Source organism: Dicentrarchus labrax, unplaced genomic scaffold (genome assembly GCF_905237075.1).
Source record: "Dicentrarchus labrax unplaced genomic scaffold, dlabrax2021, whole genome shotgun sequence".
NCBI lineage: Eukaryota > Metazoa > Chordata > Actinopteri > Moronidae > Dicentrarchus > Dicentrarchus labrax.
This window is the reverse complement of record NW_026136712.1, coordinates 446385-472108: the sequence shown is the minus strand read 5'-3', so window position 1 is coordinate 472108 and position 25724 is coordinate 446385. Positions and strand designations below refer to the sequence as shown.

General features: G+C 41.8%; 2 protein-coding genes across 8 annotated transcripts in view; one reads left to right on the top strand and one right to left on the bottom strand.

Annotated features, from left to right (window-relative positions):
- LOC127373071 (uncharacterized) overlaps positions 1 to 25724 on the bottom strand; it is a 395753-nt gene that overhangs the window by 65121 nt on the left and 304908 nt on the right. Inside the window, exon 2 of one of the 2 annotated variants that reach the window (XM_051417167.1) lies at positions 23049 to 23609. The exons of the other annotated variant lie outside the window; for it this stretch is intronic. The gene's annotated coding sequence lies outside the window, so the exon portion shown is untranslated. Of the gene's footprint in view, positions 1 to 23048; positions 23610 to 25724 lie in introns of those variants that run through there. 2 annotated transcript variants of the gene reach the window in all.
- ryr2a (ryanodine receptor 2a (cardiac)) overlaps positions 1 to 25724 on the top strand; it is a 324810-nt gene that overhangs the window by 48042 nt on the left and 251044 nt on the right. For 3 of the 6 annotated variants that reach the window (XM_051417105.1, XM_051417106.1, XM_051417104.1), the window contains exons 2-4: positions 13335 to 13454; positions 15671 to 15775; positions 21893 to 21913. In XM_051417105.1, the coding sequence (XP_051273065.1) occupies positions 13335 to 13454; positions 15671 to 15775; positions 21893 to 21913 (246 nt within the window). The remainder of the gene's footprint in view (positions 1 to 13334; positions 13455 to 15670; positions 15776 to 21892; positions 21914 to 25724) is intronic. The other 3 variants (XM_051417108.1, XM_051417109.1, XM_051417107.1) reach the window with 1 other exon arrangement.

Here is a 25724-nt window from a genome sequence, read left to right as displayed (position 1 = left end):
AAGTTATAAAATTAGCACTTCCTGTTGATTTTTCGTCAAAAAAGGAAGTGGGGCATTTCTCCACATTGGTATGTTCGATTTACACCAAGCTTGGGTCCGTAGTTCTCCATGTCTTCATTAGGCATCGCGCACAATCTTGAACAATTGAGGCCACTGCCACAAGGTGGTGCTCTTTCAAAGTCAAACGTTTATATCTCTGTGTCGGCAAGTGTGACTAAAACGAAACTTGGTAGGATGATTGCCCATGGCTCCCTGAAGCTCCCCTAAAAAGGAAAAAAATCACGCCACCGGGTGGCACTCTGGTGGAGGCTAATTAGCTGTGCGGATACCGTAATAGTTATGAATATGAAATTCAAAGGATACATGTAGACTGGTGCCTGTAGCCCACATACCAAAAACCGTGTTTGTCGTGTTTGTAGCGCCCCCTACAGGATTTTAAAAAAGCAGCACCGGCACCACGTTTCGCCGTTATGTATGAAACTCAGTAGGCATGTGTAACGTGTTGAGACGTACAAATCAATCAATCAAAATCAAATCACTCATGGCGTCCATTTTGTGGTCATTTTGACTTTTTGGGCTTGTATTTGAACGAACTCCTCCTAGGGAATTTATTGGATCTGCTTCAAAATTGGTCAGTACAGTCAAAAAATGGTGCTGAATGAACGCTGTTCAATTTGTAATTGTGCATTGAAGGGCGTGTCCGTGGCATGCCGTTAAAGTTGGCCATTTTGAAGTCCGTGGTCATTTTCGGTGAATTTTCGCCTTGTATTTGAACGAACTCTTCCTAGGGAATTTATCGGATCTTATTCAGAATTGGTCAGTACAGTCAAAAAATGGTACTGAATGAATGCTGTTCATTTTGTGACTGTACCATGAAGGGCGTCAAAGTTGGCCATTTTGAATCGATTGTCAAACTGTGATGTCATTCTTTGCACTTCAGGGCTTCTATTTTAACTAACTCCACCTACAGGTTTTATCGGATCTATTCAAAATTGGTCAGTACAGTCAAAAGATTTTGCTGAATGAACGCTGTTCTTTTTGTGACTGTACGTTGAAGGGCGTGTCCTTGGCGTGCCGTCAAAGTTGGCCATTTTTAACTGTGATGTCATTTTTGGCATTTCAGGGCTTCTATTTTAACTAACTCCTATATATTTTATCATATTGACTTCATATTCCATCACTGCAATCTAGACACATTGGTGATCATAATAATAATAATAATAATAATAAATAAAATATTTACTGTGCATCAAACTGTGTGTCCGTGTCATGGTGCTGCATTTCCACTTTTCTCAGTGAAGAGTCTCTCTATGAAAGCTCAAGTCTTTTGCGGTGTCTGAAACGCGTGACAATGTAGAGTGGTCTCCCTCAGCTTCTGGCGATGAGGGCTTGGAAGTGGGGTGACGTCATGTTGTGGTCTGCACGTTAACGATGGCACGTGACGCTGCCGCACCGCGCCCCGAGTTGCGTGGAGTGAGAGGTCCCGCCCAATGCTGCTTGCAGCTTTAATTATTATAATTATTAGGGACCGAGCACTAACCCTATTGTTCCTCTAGGAATTATTATTATACCTCTGGGACTTCGACCGCGTATTTGGCCCCCGCAACATGTTCAAAATGGCATGAAAATTTGCACAAAATTCAAACGTAGCTAAAATACCGATATGACATTGTCCCCGTGCACGGGCGCCGCCAAACGTCTAAGCCACGCCCCCCAGAATCAGCCCCCAAGACACGTAAGGCCCACATGTACGAAAATTGCTACGCATGTGTATCATGATAAAAGAAGAAGAAAAGCCTCTTGGACCCATGCCCCAAAACCCACAGGAAGTCTGCAATTTAAATTTTTAATTTTCATCATTTTGTGGTCATTTTGACTTTTTGGGCTTGTATTTGAACAAACTCGTCCTAGGGAATTTCTGGGATCTGCTTCAAAATTGGTCAGTACAGTCAAAACATGGTGCTGAAATAACGCTGTTCAATTTGTAACTGTACGTTGAAGGGCGTGTCCGTGGCGTGCCGTCAAAGTTGGCCATTTACAACGAATGTCACACTGTGATGACATTTTTGGCATTTCAGGGCTTCTATTTGAACTAACTCCTCCTACAGGTTTTATTGGATCTACTTCAAAATTGGTCAGTTTAGTCAAAACATGGTGCTGAATGAACGCTGTTAATTTTTTGACAGTACGTTGAAGGGTGTGTCTGTGGCGTGCCGTCAAAGTTGGCCATTTTGAAGTCTGTGGTCTTGTATTTGAACAAACAAACCCCTAGGGAATTTATCAGATCTGCTTCAAAACTTGACAGTACTCTTGAATAATGTTGCTGATTACAAGTTGTGCTATTTATGACTGTACGTTGAAGGCCGTGTCGGTGGCGTGCCGTCAAAGTCGGCCACTATGATGCCATTTCCGGCATTTCAGGACTTCTATTTTAACTAACTCCTACAGATTTTATCATATTGACTTCATATTCCATCACTGCAATCTATACACATTGGTGATCATAAATTAATCAAATATTTACTGTCCGTCAAACTGTGTGTCCGTGGCTTGGTGCTGAATTTCCACCTGTCGCAGTGAAGACTCTCTCTATGAAAGTGTTAGTCATTTTGGGAGTGGGTTGACGTGAAAATTCCATGTCGTGGTCCGAACGTGTTACGGCGGAATGAGACGCGGCCCACCACGCCCCGAGTTGCGTGGAGTGCGAGGTCCCGCCCAATACTGCTTGCAGCTTTAATTTATCTTATATTTGACCTTTATGCAGCCCTATAGTTCATCGCCCTGAAACAAGCTGTCTCTTTAAAACCACCACATAATTCAGAACCACTCCCAACTGTAATGGGTTCTTCCTTGACCCATACTGCACCCTTCCACCAAATTTGGTGAAAATCAGGCCAGTAGTTTTTTGCATAATGCTGCTGACAGACAAAAAAACAAAAGGCACTGAAAACACGAACTCCTTTGCAAAGGTAATAAAAAGGTTTTTGAAAACTTTTGAGAGCTGTGCCTTGAATCTCTCAAATCTGGATTTTCAAAAGAAAGGAAGGAAAAAAAACATCCTTTGGATACTTTTTTTCCCCTACATGCAGCATGATAGACGTGGTATTTCAACTTGAGATTTTCACTAGACATTGAAATAAAGTTTTTGGACTGGTGGACTGTTACCTGTTTTTCACTTTCCCAATATCTTGTTCTCTCACTTTAAATCCCCTTCTCTCCTTCTCGCTTGTGTCAGAAGAGGATTAATTATTGTTGCAGGGTCTTTCCCTGATCCTACTTGATCCTATACTTGTCTACCTTTGGATTACAACCAGGCCCTCTTTCTTTCTTTCTTTCTTTCTTTCTGTCTCTCTCCATCTCTCTCTCTTTTCTGCCAGTTCCAGGAAGGTCATATTTAATGTTTCCACTGGCTGCTACTGTTGAATAAGCTGTTGTGTAAGACCCTGTGCTGCTTTTAAGTGTAGTCCTGATGAGCACTGACCATGCACTCTAACATGCTTTTCTGCATGCACATTTATGATTATTTTTTTCAGGTTGTTTTTATGTGCTTGCATGTGTGTGTGTGCGTAGACTATAGACATGCTTATTTATGTCAGTCTATTTCTGTGTGTGTGTGGGAGGAGGGCAGATGCAACGTAAGAGTGTTTTTCTCGAGCAAGGGAAGCCATTCTCTCACTATGGTAAACACACACACACACACACACACACACACACACACACACACACACACACACACATTGCACACTGATGAATATTAAAAAAAAACATTATATAGTGTAACCCAACACAGTCTATGTTTTGTGTTTTGAAACTTCTATTTATCTATTCAAAGTCTACATTTTTGTTCTCTTTCTATATTCTGTTCATCCCTTTTGCAATGGGCAGTCCATTCATTCACCAGCTTAATGTCTTTCCTGGCTTTTCCAGAGCACACATTTCTAACTAACTCTCCTTTGACCTGCCGCTGCTCTAATATAGTCCATTTATTTTTTACAGTGCAAAAAAAAGCCTGCCTGCAGTACCCTCTGCTGGTAGAATGCAGTAGAAATAACATTTCAGTAACATAACATTTGTGTACATTTGCTGTTCTGCATGTGCCAACGCACACATAATCCACATACAGAATACTGTACCACCAAAGTGTGCATAGCAAAGTGTGACAGACAAGTCAAATCTGTCAACAAATCTTTTTCATTATAATTTTTGAATGCAATTGAGGGTCAAAATTTTGCACATTCCTGCAAAGACTGTTCAGCTCTTTGACTTAAATACAAATAATATTGCACAAATTGTCTTTTTATTGTCTTTATATATAATCTATCTTATATATCTAGCTTTTATCTTCACATTTTCCTCTGCTTATTGTTTGTGTATTGTTCTGTATGTTCTGCTAGGCATGGACAAAATACTTTATTTCGTTGTGTAATTTGGATGACGTTGGTTGTTATTTGCTATGTCAAATCCATTGCCGATTGGGAGGAACGGCCTCCCCGATTTCTGTGCTAGTCATGGATTGTCCATAACAAACACCATGTTCGTACATAGGAATGCTCATAAGTGTACGTGGTACCAGAACACCCTAGGCCAAAGGTCTATGATCGATTTTGTGATTGTATGATCAGACCTGAGGCCGCATGTATTGGACACTCGGGTAAAGAGAGGGGCGGAGCTGTCAACTGATCACCATCTGGTGGTGAGTTGGGTTAGGTGGCGGGGGAAGCCATTGGACAGACCTGGTAAACCCAAACGCGTAGTACCGGTGATGAACTGGGAACATTTGGAGGAGGCCCCCGTCCGAGAGACCTTCAACTCCCACCTCCGGTGGAGCTTCTCCGGCATTCCTGGGGAGGCTGGGGACATCAAACCAGAGTGGTTAGTGTTCAAAGCTTCTATTGCTGAAGATGCGGCTGTGAGCTGTGGTCTTAAGATCTTCAAGGGCCGATAACCCTCGAACACGGTGGTGGACACCGGTGGTCAGGGAAGCTGTCCGACTGAAGAAGGAGGCCTTCTGGGCTATGTTATCCCGGGGGACTCCTGAGGCAGCTGCAGGGTACCGAAGGACTACAGCCACAGCTGTGAGGGAAGCAAAACAGGTGTAGGAGGAGTTTGGAGAAGTCATGGAGAAGGACTTTCAGACGGCACCCAGGCACTTTTGGAATCCGGCCGGCCACCTCAGGAGGGGGAAGCGGGGAACCATTCAAGCTGTGTACAGCGGGGATGGGACGCTGCTGACCTCAACTGAGGAGCTAATTGAGTGGTGGAAGGAACACTTTGGGGAATTCCTGAACCCAACTTGACCAACAAACCCGCCCTCTGTGATAGAGGCAGGGCTGGAGTATGATGGGAGATCTGCATCAATTTCCCTACCGGAGGTCACTGAGGTAGTCAAACAGCTCCACAGTGGCAACGACCCAGGGATTGATGAGATTCGCCCAGAAATGCTGAAGGCTCTGGGTGTTGAGGGGCTGTCTTGGTTGACACGCCTTTTCAACATTGCGTGGAAGTCAGGGACAACGGCGATGGATTGGCGGACTGGGGTGGTGGTTCCTCTATTTAAAAAGGGGGACCAGTGGGTGTGTGCGTCTCCCTTAGGGATAGGGTGAGAAGCTCGGTCATCCGCAAGGGACTCGGAGTAGAGACGCTTCTCCTTTGCGTAGAAAGGAAGCCAGCTGAGATAGTTCAGGCATCTGGTGAGGATGCCTCCAGGGCGCCTGCCGAGGGAGGTGTTCCTGGATACGTCCAGCTGGGAGGAGGCCATGGGGCAGACGGAGGGCCAGGTGGAGAGATTATATCTCAACACTGGCCTGGGAACGCCTCGGTCCTATCCTCGATCCCGGATAAGCGGATGAAGATGAGATGACATGAGATGAGATGAAATCCATTGCCATCACTTTCTGCCACTGTACAAAAATGAAGCCAAAATATCCTGGATATGGCTGCTGCCATCTTACACTGGTGACGTATTCAGAGCAAGAGTCAACACAATAGTAACTGGGATGGGCTTTTTGGTATTGAAGTCAGCAGTCAATCAATATGTGAAACCCTCTTTTTATAGCTGCAAATAACAAATTAAAACTGACCATATGGCAGAGAAATTAACATAAATCACTGTATGGATGAGGAGATGTTCTATACCTACAAACTCTCCACTGTATACGTATTCCATGGCCTTTTCTGTGGTGAGGCTCCAGAGTTTGATAGATTTTTTTGCCGGGAACAGACATATCATGTCGATGTGTTTCCCGTTAGAGTCGCAGAGAAACAAGATTTCTTTGTATGTGGATTTGTTGATTCTGTTTTTAGGCTGGTGGTCAGCAGAGATGTGTCTGTTTCTCAGGACTTTGGAGGTGTAGGTGGGTCGAGGAGCAGAGTGGTAGAGGATGTTGAGGAGGTTTGGGGGTTGGTAGGGAGGTCATCAGAGGAAGGGGAGATGACATCTGAGGGACAGGAAGTAGGAAGGTTAGTAGGAGTACAGTTGAAGGGAGTAGGGGTCATTGTTTGGTGATGATCCTCTTCCTGTAGTGTTTCCCTGGTTCTGCTTTGTTTGATGCAGGTGATTTCCTCTCTTATTTTCTGGATAATCATCCTAAGAGATGGGTTATCCTCCTCCAGCTCTGTCATGGCCTGATGCAGTTCTCTGATTTGGTCCCGTTGTTGGAGGATCAGAGTGGTCTCAATTTTTGGTTGATCATCTGTTGTTTTTGATGCAGAGGGATATTGATTCTCTCTCTGAACTTCACAAATTCCCTTTCTAACACTGAAAGGCCTTCTTTGAGAGTCTTTAGATTGTTGGAGAACCTTGGGGTGGTTTCAGGAAAAGGAGTGACCAAGGGGTGGTTTGATGTGGGGAACCTCTCTATCTTGTTTGAGCTGTTTGCCTCTGAGTGCGTTGAGTTTTTCTTTTCTTTTCCGTTCAGCCTCCTCTTTCATGTTCTGGAAATTGTCTTGAAAATTATCCAGGCAGTTTTCAGATCCTTGGACCATAACTGTACCATTATGATAAACATTAATGGTCAACATTGGGCAGGTTTTGTCTCCATCTTCATAAACAGAGATTTGTCTTCCTTTGCTTATTCCATTTTTCTTTGTGTGCATGAAGGCTTGTATAACAGTTGCGTGCCATGCACTTGGTTTGTTCATGAAGAATAGTAGATTGGTCTTTACTCTGCCATTTCCTGTTATTGAAATGATTGTCTCAGGGGACTCCTTTAGGACTTCTAATTTGAAAGTCTCTTTAGCCTTTACGGATGTGATGTGATTTGGATACAGTATCTCTCATCCATGTATCATTGTATCATTGTGGCACTTCCAAGGATTTATTGTATTCTTCTCAGAACAACTTCTCAAATTTCTGAAAATAGATGTTTTTCTATTCTTCTTTTTTTGTTGTTGCTGTTAATCAGTCAGTGTTGTGTGGCAGTTTGGCAGTTAGGCTGTTGTTAGCTTGCTGGCTAGTTGTTGCAGTTTCTTCTTCTTTCTTTTTTGGCTTGTAGTTGATGAAAATTCCTCTGCATTTTTCTAAAAAATATTCCAGACTAATAATCTTCATTGTTGTTGTAGGTTGCATTGCATATCACCAACTTCACCATGAAAAACACATTAGAGAGTATAAGTCAAGAGTGCATCATTTTGCTGCCAACAGGTTTGGTAACTGTGGCAACATCTCTCTCTCTCTCTCTCTCTCTCTCTCTCTCTCTCTCTCTCTCTCTCTCTCTCCCATAGAAGCCTGGAATGCAAACTACTGCTGACAGACACCAGATCCTGAAGGGAACTGTGTGTGTGTATAAATGTCACTACGGCATTATTCAAGTTAATGATAGTAGATATCTCCGCTACCTCCCAGTTTCTTGTATGTGGGTGTGGGCAGGAGGAATTGTATGTGCCAGACATTAAGACATTACGCCAGTTTCCAACAAACCTTACATGGCGCTGTGTGTGATGGTATTCCCTAGGCCCACACATGTAGATATTTTAGCAGGACCACAATGACCACAGCTTATGACAACTACAATGTTCCCCAATTGGAACTGTATTAAATGTAGTTATTTTCAGCTGTATTTGTAAAATCGATTCTGCTTGTGTGATATGCAGTTGAAACCAGAAGTTTACATACACTGTATAAAAAGACACATAATCTCTTTTTTCTCTCTGTCTGACATTAAATCTTAAACTTAAGTAGCAATGACTTCATGAGCTTCTTCTATAATAAAATTATTACTATTAGAGAAAAAATTAATCACCAACTGCCATCAACAGTTATCAGTGGCTCTCCAAGTTCAGGGACTTCTGTCAATGTAAACTTAGATGTATATTTAGACTGTTTTTCTGCTATCAATCTTCATCAGTTAACTTCAATCATTTCTTCATCGAAGCCATCAACCTGTCTGTTAGACCCGATCCCAACTAGGCTGCTTAAAGAAGTTGTTCCCTTAATTGGCACTTCTTTACTGGATATGATTAATCTTTCTTTATTATCAGGATATGTACCACAGTCCTTTAAAGTAGCTGTAATTAAACCCCTTCTTAAAAAAGTCCACTCTTGACCCAGGGGTTTTAGCCAACTATAGACCGATTTCTAACCTCCCGTTCCTCTCTAAGATTCTGGAGAAAGTAGTCGCCAAAGAGTTGTGTGACTTTCTACATAACAATAGTTTATTTGAGGATTTTCAGTCAGGATTTAGAGCTCATCATAGCACAGAGACAGCTCTGGTTAAAGTTAATAATGACCTTCTGACTGCTTCTGACAATGGACTTGTCTCTGTACTTGTATTATTAGATCTTAGTGCTGCATTTGACACCATTGACCATGATATTCTTTTACAGAGACTTGAGCATCAAATTGGCATTAAAGGAACTGCCCTAACCTGGTTTAAGTCATACTTATCAGATCGTTCTCAGTTTGTACATGTTAACGATGAATCCTCCATAAATACTAAAGTTAGTCATGGAGTTCCACAAGGTTCTGTACTTGGACCGATACTATTTACTTTATATATGCTCCCTTTAGGCAACATTATTAGGAATCACTCCATTAACTTTCACTGTTATGCAGATGATACGCAGTTATATCTATCAATCAAACCCAATGAAATTAATCAATTATCTAAATTACAAACATGTCTTAAGGACATAAAATCCTGGATGACCTGCAATTTTCTGATGTTAAACTCAGAAAAAAACGAAATTCTTGTTCTTGGCCCCAAAAACCTCAGAGACTCATTGTCTAAAGATATAGTCACTCTAGATGGCATTAACTTGGCCTCTAGCACCACTGTCAGGAATCTTGGAGTTATCTTTGATCAGGATTTGTCATTTAACTCCCACATAAAGCAGACCTCTAGGACTGCCTTCTTTCATTTACGTAATATTAGAAAAATTAGACACATACTATCACAGACAGATGCAGAAAAACTAATCCATGCATTTGTTACTTCAAGGCTGGATTACTGCAACTCTTTATTATCAGGTTGCCCCAATAAGTCCATTAAAACGCTCCAATTAATTCAGAACGCTGCAGCACGAGTACTGACAGGAACTAGAAAAAGAGATCACATCTCTCCTGTACTAGCTACTCTGCATTGGCTCCCTATAAAATGTAGAATTGAATTTAAAATCCTCCTCCTCACCTATAAAGCTCTTCATGGTCAGGCCCCTTCATATCTTAAAGAGCTCATAGTACCCTATTACCCCACTAGAACACTACGTTCTCTGAATGCTGGGCTACTTGTGGTTCCTATAGTCTCTAAAAGTAGAACAGGAGCCAGAGCCTTCAGTTACCAAGCTCCTCTCCTGTGGAACCAGCTTCCAGTTGTGGTTGGGGAGGCAGACACCCTCACCACATTCAAGAGTAGGCTTAAGACATTCCTCTTTGATAAAGCTTATAGTTAGGGCTGGATCAGGTGAGTCCTGAACCATCCCTTAGTTATGCTGCTATAGGCCTAGACTATCGGGGGATTTCCCATGGTGCACTGAGCTACTCTCTTCCTCTCTCTTTCTGCACTCATTCATGTCCCTTTAATGCATGTTACTAACTCCACTTCTTCCCCGGAGTTCTTGTGCTTTCTAGTCTCGCAGGTTCTCATGGATCCTGGTGGAGCCTCCTGCCATGGTCCTGCTTGACTGCCATTGCCAATACTGTTGTTGCTGTGCAGCTGTCTGTCTGTCTGTCGCTCTCTCTCTCTCTCTCTCTCTCTCTCTCTCTCTCTCTCTCTCTCTCTCTCTCACCCCAACTGGTCGAGACAGACGACCACCCACCTAGAGCCGGAGGATCTGTCCTAGGTTTCTGCCTTTTAACAGGCAGTTTTTCCTTGCCCTTGTCGCCAAGTGCTTGCTCATGGTGGTACTGTTGGGTCTCTGTAATTAATGTTAAAGAGTTCGGTCTAGACCTGCTCTATTTGAAAAGTGTCCTGAGATAACTTCTGTTATGAATTGGCGCTATACAAATAAAATTGAATTGAATTGAATTGAATTGAATTTAATCAGATTACATTTTTCCTGTTTTAGGTCAATTAGGATTACCAAAATTATTTCTATTTGCTAAATGCCAGAATAATGAGATAATTTTTTAGACAATGTTTTTATTACTTTCTTGAAAGTCAGAAGTTTACATTCATTAGTATTTGGTACCATTGCCTTTAAACTGTATGACTTGGGTCAAACGTTTTGGATATCCTTCCACAAACTTTCTCACAATAGTTGGCAGGAATTTTGGCCCATTCCTCCTGACAGAACTGGTGTAACTGAGCAAAGTTTGTAGGCCGCCTTGCTCGCACATGCCATTTCAGCTCTGCCCATAAATGTTCAATAGGATTGAGATAAGGGCTTTGTGATGGCCACTCCAAAACATTGACTTTGTTGTCCTTAAGCCGCTTTGTAACCATTTTGGCAGTATGCTTCGGGTCATTGTCCATTTGGAAGACCCATTTGCGCCCAAGCTTTAACTTCCTGGCTGATGTCTTGAGATGTTGCTTCAGTATTTCCACATAATGTTCTTTCCTCATGATGCCATCTATTTTGTGAAGTGCACCAGTCCCTCCTGCAGCAAAACAACCCCACAACATGATGCTGCAACCCCCGTATTTCACAGTTTAGATGGTGTTCTCAGGCTTGCAAGCTTCCCCCTTTTTCCTCCAAACGTAATGATGGTCATTATGGCCAAACAGTTCAATTTTAGTTTTGTCAGACCACAAGAATGTCTCCAAAAATTAAGGTCTTTGTCCCTGTGTGCATTTGCAAACTGTAATCTGGCTTTTTTATGTCTCTTTTGGAGTAATGGCTTCCTCCTGGCAGAGTGGCCTTTCAGCCCATGTTGGTACAGTACTCGTTTCACTGTGGATAACGACACACTCTTACCAGCTTCAGCCAGCATCTTCACAAGGTCTTTTGCTTTTGTTCTTGGGTTGATATGCACATTTCGGACCAAAGCACGTTCAACTCTGGGACACAGAACCCGTCTCCTTCCTGAGCGGTATTATGGCTGGACATTCCCATGGTGTTTATACTTGCGTATAATTGTTTGAACAGATGAACGTGGCACCTTCGGCATCTGGAAATTGCACCCAAGGATGAACCAGACTTGTGCAAGTCCACAATACTCTTCCTGATATATTGGCTGATTTCTTTTGACTTTCCCATGATGTTACACAAAGAAGCAGTGTGTTTCAGGTGTGCCTTAAAATACATCCTCTCTAATGTCTCTAATTAACTCAAATGTTGTCAATAAACAGAAGCTTCCAAGGGCATGACATCATCATCTGAGCTTTCCCAAATTGTTTAAAGGCATAGTAATCTTAGTGTATGTAAACTTCTGACTTTGAAGAAAGTAATAAAAAATTGTCAAAAAAAATCCTTCTCTCATTAATCTGGCATTTAGCAAATAGAAATAATTTTGGTAATCCTAACGGACCTAAAACAGGAAAAGTGATTGTCTGATTTCAGGTCAGACAGTGAGGAAAAAAAGTGTCTTTTTATACATTGTATGTAAACTTCTGGTTTCAACTGTTTATACTGTCAGTGTCACACATGTAGTCTCTGCTGGGGTTTTAGTGCACATACCCATGTAGGGGTTTGACGGACATTAGGCAGACAAACAGATGCATATGCTGATTAGATATCAGTTACAGCAGGATTAGCTGCTGTGACAAATTTTTAATAAATGATGCAGGAGATGTAGTGCCATTACTGTCTGACTGACTGATAGGAAGCTTATCAAAGCCACAAGAAGCTTAGGACACACTGCCTCAGTGTGCACTAGACTTGGCCTGTGTGTGTGTGTGTGTGTGTGTGTGTGTGTGTGTGTGTGTGTGTGTGTGTGTGTGTGTGACAATGCAAGTGTACATTGCTAGTTTTTCCGTTGTAATGCCACTGTCCACTTGTCTCCTGATTCTGCAATTCTGTTTTCATTTTTTTTATTATTTTACTTTAACTATAGTGTGAAGACAGTCTTCACACTGTTCCCCCCCAAACAATATTTATTATTTAAGCTGCACCATATTAAAAACAGAATTTGAAAATAAAAAGATATTCCAACAACTTTGCTTTCTTTTCAAAAGTGATTTAATTTACCCCCTCCCACAGAGCCTACATAAAACCTGTATTTTATTCGAAAATCGACTGTTGGTAAGATAAGCTGTGTGAAAACTGGAGTTAAAGATGTCAATACCAGGTATTCTGTACTGGTAAATTATATGACCTTTTATGAGCAAATGCTGGCTTGTATTTTCAAGAAAATATTCGTAAATATCTTGGAAAATTATTTCTTAAAGAGTGGGAACCATGATAATTATTTATTTATTATAGTAAGAAGAGTACACAGTTAATAAGGGCTCCACACTCACACATAGTACATGCTATACAGCTTTCCCCGAACATCTGCTGCCTATTGAAGGGTTACAACTGTTGTTTAGCTATCCAACTGCATTGCAGCATATGAAAAATTTATATCATACAGGAATAATATACCAATTCATCCGGTATACCACCAAGCACTACACTAGTAGTAGTAGTAGTTCAATTTTCAATGCTGCCAGTTTGATTTGAATTTCCTCTTTTGGACTCAGTTGGTTGGATTCAAGACTTTCTTGCTGTTGTTGAAAGGAGAACATATTGGTCGGTAGGTTGGTAGGTAGGTACATAGGTAGGTAGTCTCAATGATTAGTTGTAGTGCGACAGGCCATATGGCTTAAGGGCATAGGGCTGGATGTGAAAGTAATAGTTTGTAATTATCATTTCTCTAGGAAGATAAGGTTGCCACCACTTACATTAACAACAGAAAATCTGTTAGTGACTCTGAGTCAATGAATGTCTTATAACTCTATCTTTGTGTGTGTGTGTAGGATGATGAGGTGGTCCTGCAGTGCTCAGCCACAATCCATAAGGAGCAACAGAAACTCTGTCTCGCTGCTGAAGGATTTGGAAACAGACTCTGCTTCCTTGAATCCATCTCCAACTCCAAGGTACTGATACAAGCTCTTATATACTCTCTTAAGCCACGTGAACAGAATGCCAGTCAGGTGTTAAGTTAATGAGTGTAAATACAAACAATGCAAATGCCTCCATAAGAGGCACATGGGTCACTGAATGTGAAGGGCAAACATATGATTCACATCATTTCTATGCTCATTTAGGTAGATCCAAACCAACACCTTAATATGACATTTTTATTTTATGTTTTTTGCTTTATGGTTTTTCATTTAATTTGTCATATCTGTAGTTATGTCCACCCATTCTACCACTCAGGCTGAATTGACATAAAATAAAGTATTTTGTGGGATCTTGCCCACTTGTCCCTACGCCTGGCAGATGGTCCCAGCATCCCTAGCTGCCCGCTCAACTCTCATTGAAAATTAATTACAAGGCTTGTCAATCGCTGCCTGTCACCCTTTGACTTTTTAAGCTGTACAAGTGATCTTTGTATTTTGCCACTAATTTTAGAGCTGTGGTTAGCACCTTGCAGTCTGCTCTTGTCCTTTTGACAAAGGGCCAATAAATAGAAAATGTTATCATACTTTCAATTGAGGAGGAATAAAACATATTCTCAGTTTAGTTTTTTGCAGGCAGTAGAGACTACAACTTCTTAATAACTGGTGCACAACAAAGTGGCAAGCTTAGCTCTTATCTTAGCTCTCTTTCCTCTACTCCTGGTTCAATCACATCACTTGTGGTGACGTTTAGTTCAGCTGTTCTGGCTGGCTGATGGGGAGATGCCATGGCTATCAATCGCCTCAAGGTACGCTGCACTTACTGCAATCCCTGCACTTCCTTTTTCAATGTCATTAACATTGGAAAACATTGGACATGATATTTCTGTCATATTTCAGTAATATGTACTTCAATAATAACGGCAAAAAACATCAAATTAAAACAAAAATGTCGCAAAATTTGAGACAACTATTGGTCGCTGTTGCCATGACAAATAGGCACACATCAGTCCTTATAGGAACATTCTAGGGATATTAAATTATTATTGGGTTGGTTATAATTGCTGCTATCTGCTGTCAGATGTGGTGGTGATATGCTAGTACTTCCTGAAAGGATGCTGTTTGGTCCAGTACCACTGTAGTTGGTCCACAAACACATAGATTGAAGCCTGGCAAAATGGATTATCGTGTGATCTGTGATCCTGTGATCTTGTGAGTCCGGCTGCCTTGCAAGATCACAGGAAGACCATTTTGGTAATATCAAAATCGAAAAAACAAATTTCAATTGTTTGCAGTGTAATCAATTTTGCCCTGTTGTACCAAAATCCCATATCAACTCAATCTACAAGATTCCAAAGAAATTTAAGCACTTAGCTACAGTGTCCACTGTCCACAGCTTGTATTATACATCTCTGTAATATTTTTATAGTAACACTAGATTACATTGTTATCTTCTTTAATTGTTTTTATAAGGACTACTTAAAGATATGCTGCAAATAATCATAGAGTTTAAAATGCAAGAGCATCTCATTATTCAGAACTAGTCCCAGTCAGAACCATAAAACATTTTAATTCAAGAGCTCATCACTAATCCTAATCGTTCACCAACTGGTTCTTCAGCTTCCTCCGTCAGGAATCAGTTTGACCAAATGTTGACTGCAGTTCGAACATTCACAAAAAAGCTGGTCAATGTTTACAAAATAAAACCGTATTTAAGATTATTTTCACTTTTTATATAAAAAGTGAAAATAATCTTTTTTTTTTTTTTTTTTAAACACATTTTATTGTTTTTAAGCAGAGATAATACATAACAGAGACAAAACCCCCCCACCCCGACCCATTAGACAGCACGTTATACAAAAAAAAAAATACAATAAAAATATTAGTGATAATGACATATGATGAAAAAGTACAGTACTAGTTTGTCTCCAGTCCGCAGTATGTAATCATGAGTTGAGGGTAACCAGTCATCGGCAGCCTATCTGTGTCCCTCAATTTGAGGGAGGCGAGGGGAGGTCTTATTCCAATCAGAAAACTGTCTGCCCCTTAATATAAGATTTTTCAGATCTGCAGGTATATAATCTAGGAAGGGCGTCCATATTTTTAAAAATAACTCATCCTAGTGAAAATAATCTTAAATACGGTTTTATTTTGTATGTGTGTATATATATATATATATATATATATTGTGTGAAATAGTGCTAGTTAGTCAACATCAATAAATCATCTAATCTGTGTTCCTGTTATTTCAGAATGTGCCTCCAGATCTGTCCATCTGCACTTTTGTGTTGGAGCAGTCGTTGTCGGTACGAGCCCTTCAGGAGATGCTGGCCAACACCGAGGAGAAGGCTGAGGGGGTGAGTGTCGAGAGACACATTCATCAAAACACACACATGACAGGGAAGGGGAGATGAATGAATTCACAGTAGGTTGATCTCAGATCAGGGCTTTCTTTAGGTTAGACTGACAGGCTGAGACACCAGCCTGACGAAAAAAAAAGTACCTTGAGTATACCACTTACATCTGAATCTACCAATTCATTAAAGCAGGGGCCAGTACAAATTTAGTCAGACCATCCCTCTATTAAGGCCAGACAGGACTCATTCAGATGTAGCCATTTTGTCACTCAATCAATTCGATAAAACAGTATTGGCTTGACAATTTGTGTTTGATATTATTCTACATCCTCCGTTTGTAGCCAGATGGACCTAAAACCTCTTTCATTCATCAATTATATTTTTCAGTAACAGACCCAGAATACATAGCTAGAGATTTGATCAGCTATACTTGAAACTGTTTGTTTAGGAGACAACATCACCTGTACAGAGTCCTCCCGTCCTGGGCCGTGCACATCCCATGTCAGTTTGTGTTTCCAGCCAGGATGCTTTCTGTCACTCCTCAGTAAAAGTTAACAAGAACTTAGTACTAGAATTTTGCTTTCCTAAGTTTCCTTAAGAAATAGATTAATTTCTGTTCTTTCTTAACCAGAGGTGGCTGAGCACACAGCCCTAAGGGGCTCCGGTGCTATGCACAAGAGTGGAGGAGGTTTGACCACCACAAAAAGTCAATTTACATACAGGGATGATGGTGGCTGTCTAGAAGCAGGTGGGAAGGCTCTTCTGTGACAGTGATATATTAAAAATGTCCCTGCCACTTGCGCATTTCCTGGTAGTCAGTGGCTTGCTTCATTGACTATGAACGGGTTGTGAGTAAAATAATCATATACAGAAAGATTTGTGTACACAGTTCAGGTGAATGTGTGTTTTAAAGGAATCTGTGTTTGTGTGTGTGTGTGTGTGTGTGTGTGTGTGTGCGTGTGTGCGTGCGTGCGTGTGCATGTTGTTCATTTGTAAGCCAGGCATATTGCAAAAGTTTGAGGTGAACCTGATTGTCTAACATCTCAAAAAGATAAACTTACTGCTGCTTGATTATCAACAGATAGACAATCAATGTCATACCCACACAGTCGGCATACAAAACAACATACAGACCCTTACTGTTACATAAGAAGTGGCATGCCATCACAACCAAAAATAGTGCAGCCATAGTTTACAAGGCAGTTATAGCAATACCTTTTATTAAAATGAAATTTGCTTTAGATCAGTGAGAATTTTATTATATTTAAATATTGACAGTCACTAATGGGATGTCCTCTATATTGGTTAATAGTGTCCAATTGGACACATCAGTGTTACAACAGGCTAAACTTGGTTAAGCAGCCATGGGTGAAGTCTGAGGATAAGGAACAAAGGAAGAAGGACCAAGGTGTTGGCTGTGTGAATCTGCTAGATTAGCCTTATCTAACACATGTTTTATGACCCATTTACAGTTGTTGAGTGTAAGGTTAAGCAATTTAATAGACTTGGTTACATTCAAACCAGAATTATACTTTACTATGATTATGCAAGGGTCCACTAGGGTCCGTCTGACGTACATTTTACGGTTTATGACGCATAAGGTCTATGCCAACATCTATGTACTTCCAATTTTTTGTCACTGTATGGACTGTCCACACAGCCACTATAAAATAAGATAAGATAAGATAAGATATTCCTTTATTTATCCCCCTTAGGAGAAATTCAGGTTGACACAGCAGCAATAGGGCAAAGTAGTGCAAAACAGAGAACAAAGAATATCACAATAAAAATATTACTAATATTATTAATATTAGAAGATATAAAACTATAAATGAAAGTATATACACTATGCATTGTTCAAGTAGGACATGGAGTGCAAAAAAAACAAACTACTAAAGTGGAAATTAAATATAAATAGTGCAAAAGGCTTGTGCGTTGTAAAGTTTTAAACCAGTCTTTGTCTGAGGGGGTTGGAGGTACTGGGTGCTGTGGCGTTGTGGAGTCTGATGGCTGATGGTACAAACAAGCCTCCAAACCGCTTTGAGGCTTGGGCCTGGGTCAGTCTGTTGCTGAAAGTGCTCCTGAGCTGCCTCAGCTAAGTGTAGAGAGGATGAGAGGGGTTGTCCATGATGGCTTTCATCCTATTTTCAGTCACAGCCTCCACACTGTCCAGCTCCATACCCACCACTGAGCTGGCCTTCCTCACCAGCTTGCTAAGCTTGTTGGCACCCCCAGTGCCGATGCCTCCCCCCCAACAGACCACCGCAAAGAAGAGGACACTGGCCAGTGGCCACCACAGACTGGTAGAACATCTGTAGTAGCCGAGTGCACACGTTAAATCTATCCTTTCCTGTAGAGGGCCTCAGTGTGATCCGTCCAGTCCAGTTTATTGTTGAGTGTCACCCCCAGGAACTTGTAGGTCTCCACCATCTCTACCTTCTCCCCCCTAATCTCAACTGGGGAGGGGGTCCACTTGCTCCGCCAGAAGTCCACCACCAGCTCTTTGGTTTTTCCTGTGTTGAGCTGTAGGTGGATCCTGTCACACCATCCAATGAAGTTCTCAATCAGGTCTCTGTACTCCTCCTCCCTATCATCTGAGATACAGCCGACAACGGAGGAGTCATCAGAGAACTTCTGTAGGTGGCACACTCCAGAGTTGAAGCAGAAGTCAGAGGTGTAGAGGGTGAACAGGAATGGTGACAATACAGTTTCTTGGGGTGTACTAGTGCTGCTCGTTACCACATCTGACAAGCAGCTGTGCAGTCTGACATACTGTGGTCTGTCAGTGAGGTAGTCAGTGATCCAGGCCACGAGGTCCTGATCCACCTGCATCACAGAGAGCTTTTCTGCCAGCCGGAGAGGCTGGATGGTGTCAAAGGCACTGGAAAAGTCGAAGAACATGATCCTCACGGTGGTCTGTGACTTCTACAGGTGGGTGTAAGCTCTGTGAAGCAGGAAGATGATGGCATCATCTACGCCGATGTCGGCCTGGTACGCAAACTGCAGAGGGTCCAGGCAGTCGCGTACTAGGGTTCTGAGATGCTGCAGAACCAGTCTCTCAAAGGTCTTCATAACATGTGACTACAGGCCTGAAGTCTTTGAGAGCGCTGGGTCTTTTTTTTTGGGAACAGGAACTAAGCAGGAAGTCTTCCAGATCTTTGGCACCTTCTTCAACCTCAGGGAGAGGTCAAACAGATGCTGCGCGGAGCAACTGGCAGGAAGTTGCTCCGCGCACACCTTAAGGACTCTCGGGCTGACGTCGTCGGGACCTCTGGCCTTGTTTATCCGGGTCCTGGTGAGCTGCCGTCTCACCTGGCATCTTGTGATGACCGGGTTGGTTGTGGCAGTGATTGGGGGGTGACAGTCCGCAGCTGTGAGGTGATTGGTAGAGGGGGGAGGAGGGGAGGGGTGCAAGGGGGTGGTTGTACTGGAGAGAGGTTGGTGGGAGGAGGAGGTGGAGATTTTTGGGGTGGAAAAATGGAGCATATATAAAGTGAATAGAACTGGTCCAAGTACAGAACCTTGTGGAACTCCATGACTAACTTTAGTATTTATGGAGGATTCATCGTTAATGTGTACAAACTGATAACGATCTGATAAGTATGACATAAACCAGCTTTATGCAGTTCCTTTAATGCCAATTTGATGCTCAAGTCTCTGTAAAAGAATATTATGGACAGTGGTGTCAAATGCAGCACTAAGATCTAATAATACAAGTACAGAGATGCCATCACAATGTGTCCCTTGTCAAAGTGGCTCAAATTCTCACGCTGCCCATTTTTCACATCAACATCAACTTTGAGGAGAAAGTGTTAACTTACTGCCTAATATGCCCTATTCACTGACAGGTGCCATGATAACGATATAATCAGTGCCTCAGTGTGCACTAGACTTGGCCTGTGTGTGTGTGTGTGTGTGTGTGTGTGTGTGTGTGTGTGTGTGTGTGTGTGTGTGTGTGTGTGTATATTAAAAAGATGGGAAAGTGCAAAGTGCTCTCTCACACTCTATTCTCAATCTGAAGTCTTTTTTGCATCTTTTTATAATGGGTAGTTGTCAGATCTGCCCAAATTCCCATTGCAGTTTATTACTCTTTTAAGATGTGACTGAACAAGTCTCAGAAGTAAATTACAGCAGCAACCATTTTCTCATGCTTACACAGTAAATAGCACAATACTACTTTTATGTTCACTTGCACAGATGTGAAAGGCCACTGCACTGTTATTGGATTTCATTGCAGTGTGTGCAACAAATGAGAGAGGTGGACCCCTTGCCTAACCTAGCCTAACTGGGTTTCAACAGAGAGACTAAACAGACATTGAGCTTTTCCATTTTTTTCCTGTTGCTCTGAAAGGGCCTTTATAGTAATGGTCACAGGGTGACCTTTTATAGTAATGGTCACAGGGTGATGAAGGATTCAGGATTCAACTTAATGCCATCATTTCTTTACATTCTACATTCAATGTGCATGTGAAGGATGGCAAACTACGACTATTACTATGACTCAGTAGTAGTCTCCCTGAAATCAACTTTTACTAAACAACAGCTGTCTACCTCGCTAGTTTCATCACTTGAAGCTAAACAGCATAAACAAAATTTTGGAATAGGAATAAGTTGACGTTTGGGGAAATAGGCTACTCTTGTTTGTTTCATCAGAAGAACTCTACCACACTTGTATCTGTGCGTTCAGTATGAAGTCATAGCCAGGAGATGGTTAGCATTGCTTAGTGCAGTGGTTCTCAAACTTTTTCGGTCATTCTCCACAAGGGGAATTTTCACGCCCCACCTGCCCCCATCGCCCCAAGCTTAAAACGTTCCAATTTATTGAAGTAACAAGTAGTATCAGTATAGTAACAAGTTGTATCTAAATACAAACTATCTACATCAAATAACAGCAAGTTCAAAAATAAAGAAAATAAAAGTGCAGCTGTGTCATAACTTGCATGAAATTCAAAAATAGAGAAAATAAAAGTGCAGCTGTGTCAAAATTTGTATCAAGTTCAAAAATAGAAAAGAAATAAAAGTGCCACTTTGCAATCTGTTAAAAAAAGAAAAATAGAGAAATCCATTTGGCAAGACAGGTCTATTTATCCCTGCATTAGTGGCTGCAATGAGCCTGTTTTGCATTGCACAATTTCTCAAAGCGGGGTTGCAGGCTTGATACTGCCACTCTCAAGTCATGCTCAATGTTCAGCTAAGATCTGTACTTTGTTTTCAGTGAAGCAACAGCTGAAAAGCCCATCTCATAGAGATATGACATGGCAAAGGGAAGAACATTTTTCTCGGGGTCTCATATCTAATGTTCTTTTAATTTAGACTGCATGTAGGCTAGTAATGATTATTTTGTTTGTGGGTGTTTTGTTTTGAATGTATGATCTTTGTTGTCATTAAAGAAAGGCATTGATAAAGCAGACATCCCAACCTGCAAAAAGTCATTTCAGGGAGGTTCGTTCCGGGGGGGTGGGGAATTCCTGTTACACTTGGTGTTGCCCCCGTGGGTGATCGGTCTATAGTCACACACACACACACACACACACAGCCGCTATCCATATGCGGGAGACTCCCGGAACTTCCCGGACAGCTGGAATGTCTGGATAAAGATATAAAGGCATAAAAAGGAAAATTACCTCCCGTTTGGCGCGCCCCACCTGTCACATCTCTATTCCCCACCAGTGGGGCGCGCCCCACACTTTGGGCTTAGTGTAAAGACAAGAGGCAGGGGCGGTGGGGCACGCGGGCTAGCTCACTGGGTTGAGAGTGCACAACGTGTCAAGGCTCAGCAGCAGCCTGGGTTCGAATCGGGTTGAAAAAAAAGGTGATGAGACTGGGACAATAACCATCCTTTTGTATTCATTATTGTTTGGTTACAGATTAAAGAAACAATAAAAATGATATTGATCCTCTCATCTCACACTCAGAAAGAAAGCAAACAAGTGTACTTCCCAACCAAACAAAATCTTATTATGGAGGTATACTTCAGGACAAGACCTTGAATATATTCACTAACCTCCTCATCCAACAGTCTTATTTGTTGGATAGATGTGTGCATGAATGAATGTGTTGTCTGTAAAATGATATACAGCAACTTACTTTTTCCTCCTCTCTCTCATTTCCACACAGCATGTAGATGTGGAAATATGGGTAGGTGTGCCTCCAATCGCTGTCTGTGTTTGTCATGGTTGTCACCGTCTGTTCATTATTACAGTCACTGTCATGAGCATCAGCAGTATGAGCACTTAATAGAAAACAACAACACACGTGTATGGCAACTCTGCTGAGTGTCAACCTGTTGGAGGCAATGGAGGTTTTAGATATGAACTTATCAATGTGGAACCTCTGTATTCACAGATATGCTAGCTGATGTAGAGACAGACAATTCAATTCAATTCAATTTTATTTGTATAGCACCAATTCATAACAGAAGTTATCTCAGGACACTTTTCAAATAGAGCAGGTCTAGACCGAACTCCTTATAACATTTACAGAGACCCAACAGTATCACCATGAGTACGCACTTGGCGACAGGGGCAAGGAAAAACTGCCTTTTAAGAGGCAGAAACCTAGGACAGATCCTTCGGCTCTAGGTGGGTGGTCGTCTGCCTCAACGGGGAGGGAGGGAGGGAGGAAGGGGGAGAGAGAGAGGGAGAGAGACAGAGAGACTGACTACACTAATAGTAGTGACTGATGACTACGACGACGACGACGACAGCAACGATGGGGGACAACGAGCAGCAACAAGGGTAACCTTAGCAATAATAATACTAATAATAACACTAATATCAGTGATATTAGCAATGGCAGTCAAGCAGGACCATGGCAGGAGGCGCCACCAGGATCCATGAGAACCTGCGAGACGAGAAAGCACAAGAACTCCGGGGAAGAAGTGAAGTTAGTAACATGCATTAATAGGACATGAATGTGTGCAGAAAGAGGAAGAGAGGAGCTCAGTGCATCATGGGAAATCCCCCGATAGTCTAGGGCTGCGTTTTATTAGTAGTTCCACTTCCCCTCGTTCACTTACCCTCAGCCCTTGGTATGACGTAACAGCATACGTCGCACGGAGGCCACTTGGAGTGCGGAAGGAAAGTGGGCGGGGGAGGAGCGGGGGATTTAAATGAAACGCACTTGCCCTTACTCGGCGTTATAGCGGCAATGACGTAAACTGCAATGCATTGTGGGTGATATCCACCTCGGAGTGACCATCGTTGTTCACTCGCTCCCTCAGCCCTCCGAGGGTCCATCTCACCAAGTTTTCCAGACAATTGGAACGACACTTATGATGGTGGCGGGGATTCCCCCGAGGGCAAGTGCCGAGGGCATGTTGAACGACTAATGAAACGCAGCCCATGCCTACAGCAGCATAACTAAGGGATGGTTCAGGACTCATCTGATGGAACTATAAGCTTTATCAAAGAGGAACGTCTTAATATTACGTAAATGAAAGAAGGCAGTCCTAGAGGTCTGCTTTATGTGGGAATTAAATGACATGTCCTGATCAAAGATAACTCCAAGATTCCTGACAGTGGTGCTAGAGGCCAAGGTAATACCATCTAGAGTAACTATATCTTTAGACAGTGAGTCTCTAATGTTTTTGGGGCCAAGTAGAAGAATTTCGTTTTTTTTTCTGAGTTTAACATCAGAAAATTGCAGCTCATCCAGGATTTTATGTCCTTAAGACATGTTTGTAATTTAGATAATTGATTAAATTCATCGGGCTTGATCGATAGGTATAACTGCGTATCATCTGCATAGCAATGAAAGTTAATGGAGTGATTCCTAATAATGTTGCCTAAAGGGAGCATATATAAAGTAAATAGTATTGGTCCAAGTACAGAACCTTGTCGAACTCTTCTCATGCAGTAGTTCTGTGTTGTTGACCGTATATAGTTGCCTTGGTGTTCATGTGTGCTGTCTGCTGTAGTGTATAATGTTCTCAGATTTTTTTCAATTACTCTACTGTTGTCCAAAAACATATTAAAAACACATCAATGAGCCATACTGTTGTGCTGGGTGATACGTTCCTTCACTACTATGAACATACACACTGGTGATTAATGATGATTAATCCACCATTGAAAATAGTCCCCAACAAATGCACTATTGCCTCCTGTTTGAGTAACGTTTGCTAAAACCTACTGTGGCCAGCTGTTAGGATATTACAGAGCCTTTTTTTTTTTTTTTTTTTTTAAATGGCACCATCTATTTGTGAGGTGTTTGTAAAGATTTAGCCACCATAGTTTCTCTTAAACACTTGGAATGCAAGCTGTATTTAGTTGGTTGCAATCTGCAACTTGGTTGTTATTAAATCCTGCATACTGGTCCTTTTAATGTTGGGCAAATCATGCCCCCTTTTTTACTCTGTGGTTTCCTGATGAAACCTGACCTCTAGTTGTGATGGCCACATCATTTTGTGTTTTAGTTTAGAGTAACAAAATTCCCATATATAAGAGTTTATTCAACAATTTGAAATTATTTCAAAGGTGTATTTTTGCTTTGTTTTAGAAGAGAATTTCCATCAAGTCTAAATGAGGACATTTCTGATTGTAGGTAGATATTAATTCGCTGTATGTTAAATAAAGATTTACATGTCTTAGTTGTAATATTTAATTTTCATGAGCTTCAAAAGCTACATTGCTTACTAAAGTGATATAATGCAATGTATGCATTATACTAACTTATCTTATCTTATGTATTCATTGAATCACCAATTACATAAGATAAAAGGAGAAGGAAAACCAGTTTCTGCTCTTCAAGCCAGTGTACATCTTATAATTGCAGTTTACGCACATTCATTAATGTGTGTGAAACTGAAGCAGCTTTTCTCTGTGAAGCCTGCACAACTCTGTGTGTTCACTAGGAGTTGGGCAGAATGACTGCAGTGCAGGACCAACAGACACAGGGGAACTCTGCTAAGAAGACAATGTCAGTCAGAAAATAAGACTCCAGTTCCTGTACATGGTACAATCAAAGATTTTGCACTTATACACTGATCAACCATAACATTATGACCACCTGCCTAATTTTGTGTAGGCCCCTCTTTTCCCGCCAAAACAGCCATGACCCGTCGAGGCATGGACTCTGAAGGTGTTCTGTGGTATAGGGCACCAGCACGTTAGAAGTAGATCCTTTAAGTCCTGTAAGTTGTGAGGCCTCCATGGACCTGACTTGTTTGTCCAGCACATCCCACAGATGCTCGATTAGATTGAGATCTGAGGAGGAGTCAACACCTTGAACTCGTGTTCCTCAAAACATTTTTGCTTTGTGGCATGGCGCAATATCCTGCTGAAAGAGGCCTCTTCCATCAGGGAATACCATTTCCATGAAAGAGAGTACATGGTCTGCAACAATGCTTAGGTAGGTGATATTTGTCAAAGTAACATCCACATGAATGGCAGGAGCCAAGGTTTCCCAACATTGCCCAAAGCATCACGCTGTCTCCACCAGCTTGCCTTCTTTCCATAGTGCATCCTGGTGCCATGTGTTCCCCATGTAAGTGCACCTGGCCATCCACAAGATGTAAAAGAATACGTGATTTAACAGACCAGGCCACCGTCTTCCTTTGCTCCATGGTACAGTTCTGACGCTCACATGCCCATTGTAGGCGCTTTCGGCAGTGGACAGGGGTCAGCGTGGGCACCCTGACTGATCTGTGGCTACGCAGCCCAATACGCAACAAACTGCGATGCACTGTGTGTTCTCACACCTTTCCCATACAATTTACATCAGTTAAGTTTAATTTGATTAAGACATTCTCTACTCCCATCTGCCCTATATGCAACCGCATGGTGTCCAGAGCCTCCCCCACCATTTCCAGTAGTTTCGTTTTGACCAGCCTTTCAAATGAGCAATATCAGTGCCACTGGTCTAACGCCATTCAGCTCTTTAGTGATCCATCAGTGATCAGTGAGCTACGCCTGGAACACACACTATCATAGAATAACACAATACAGCA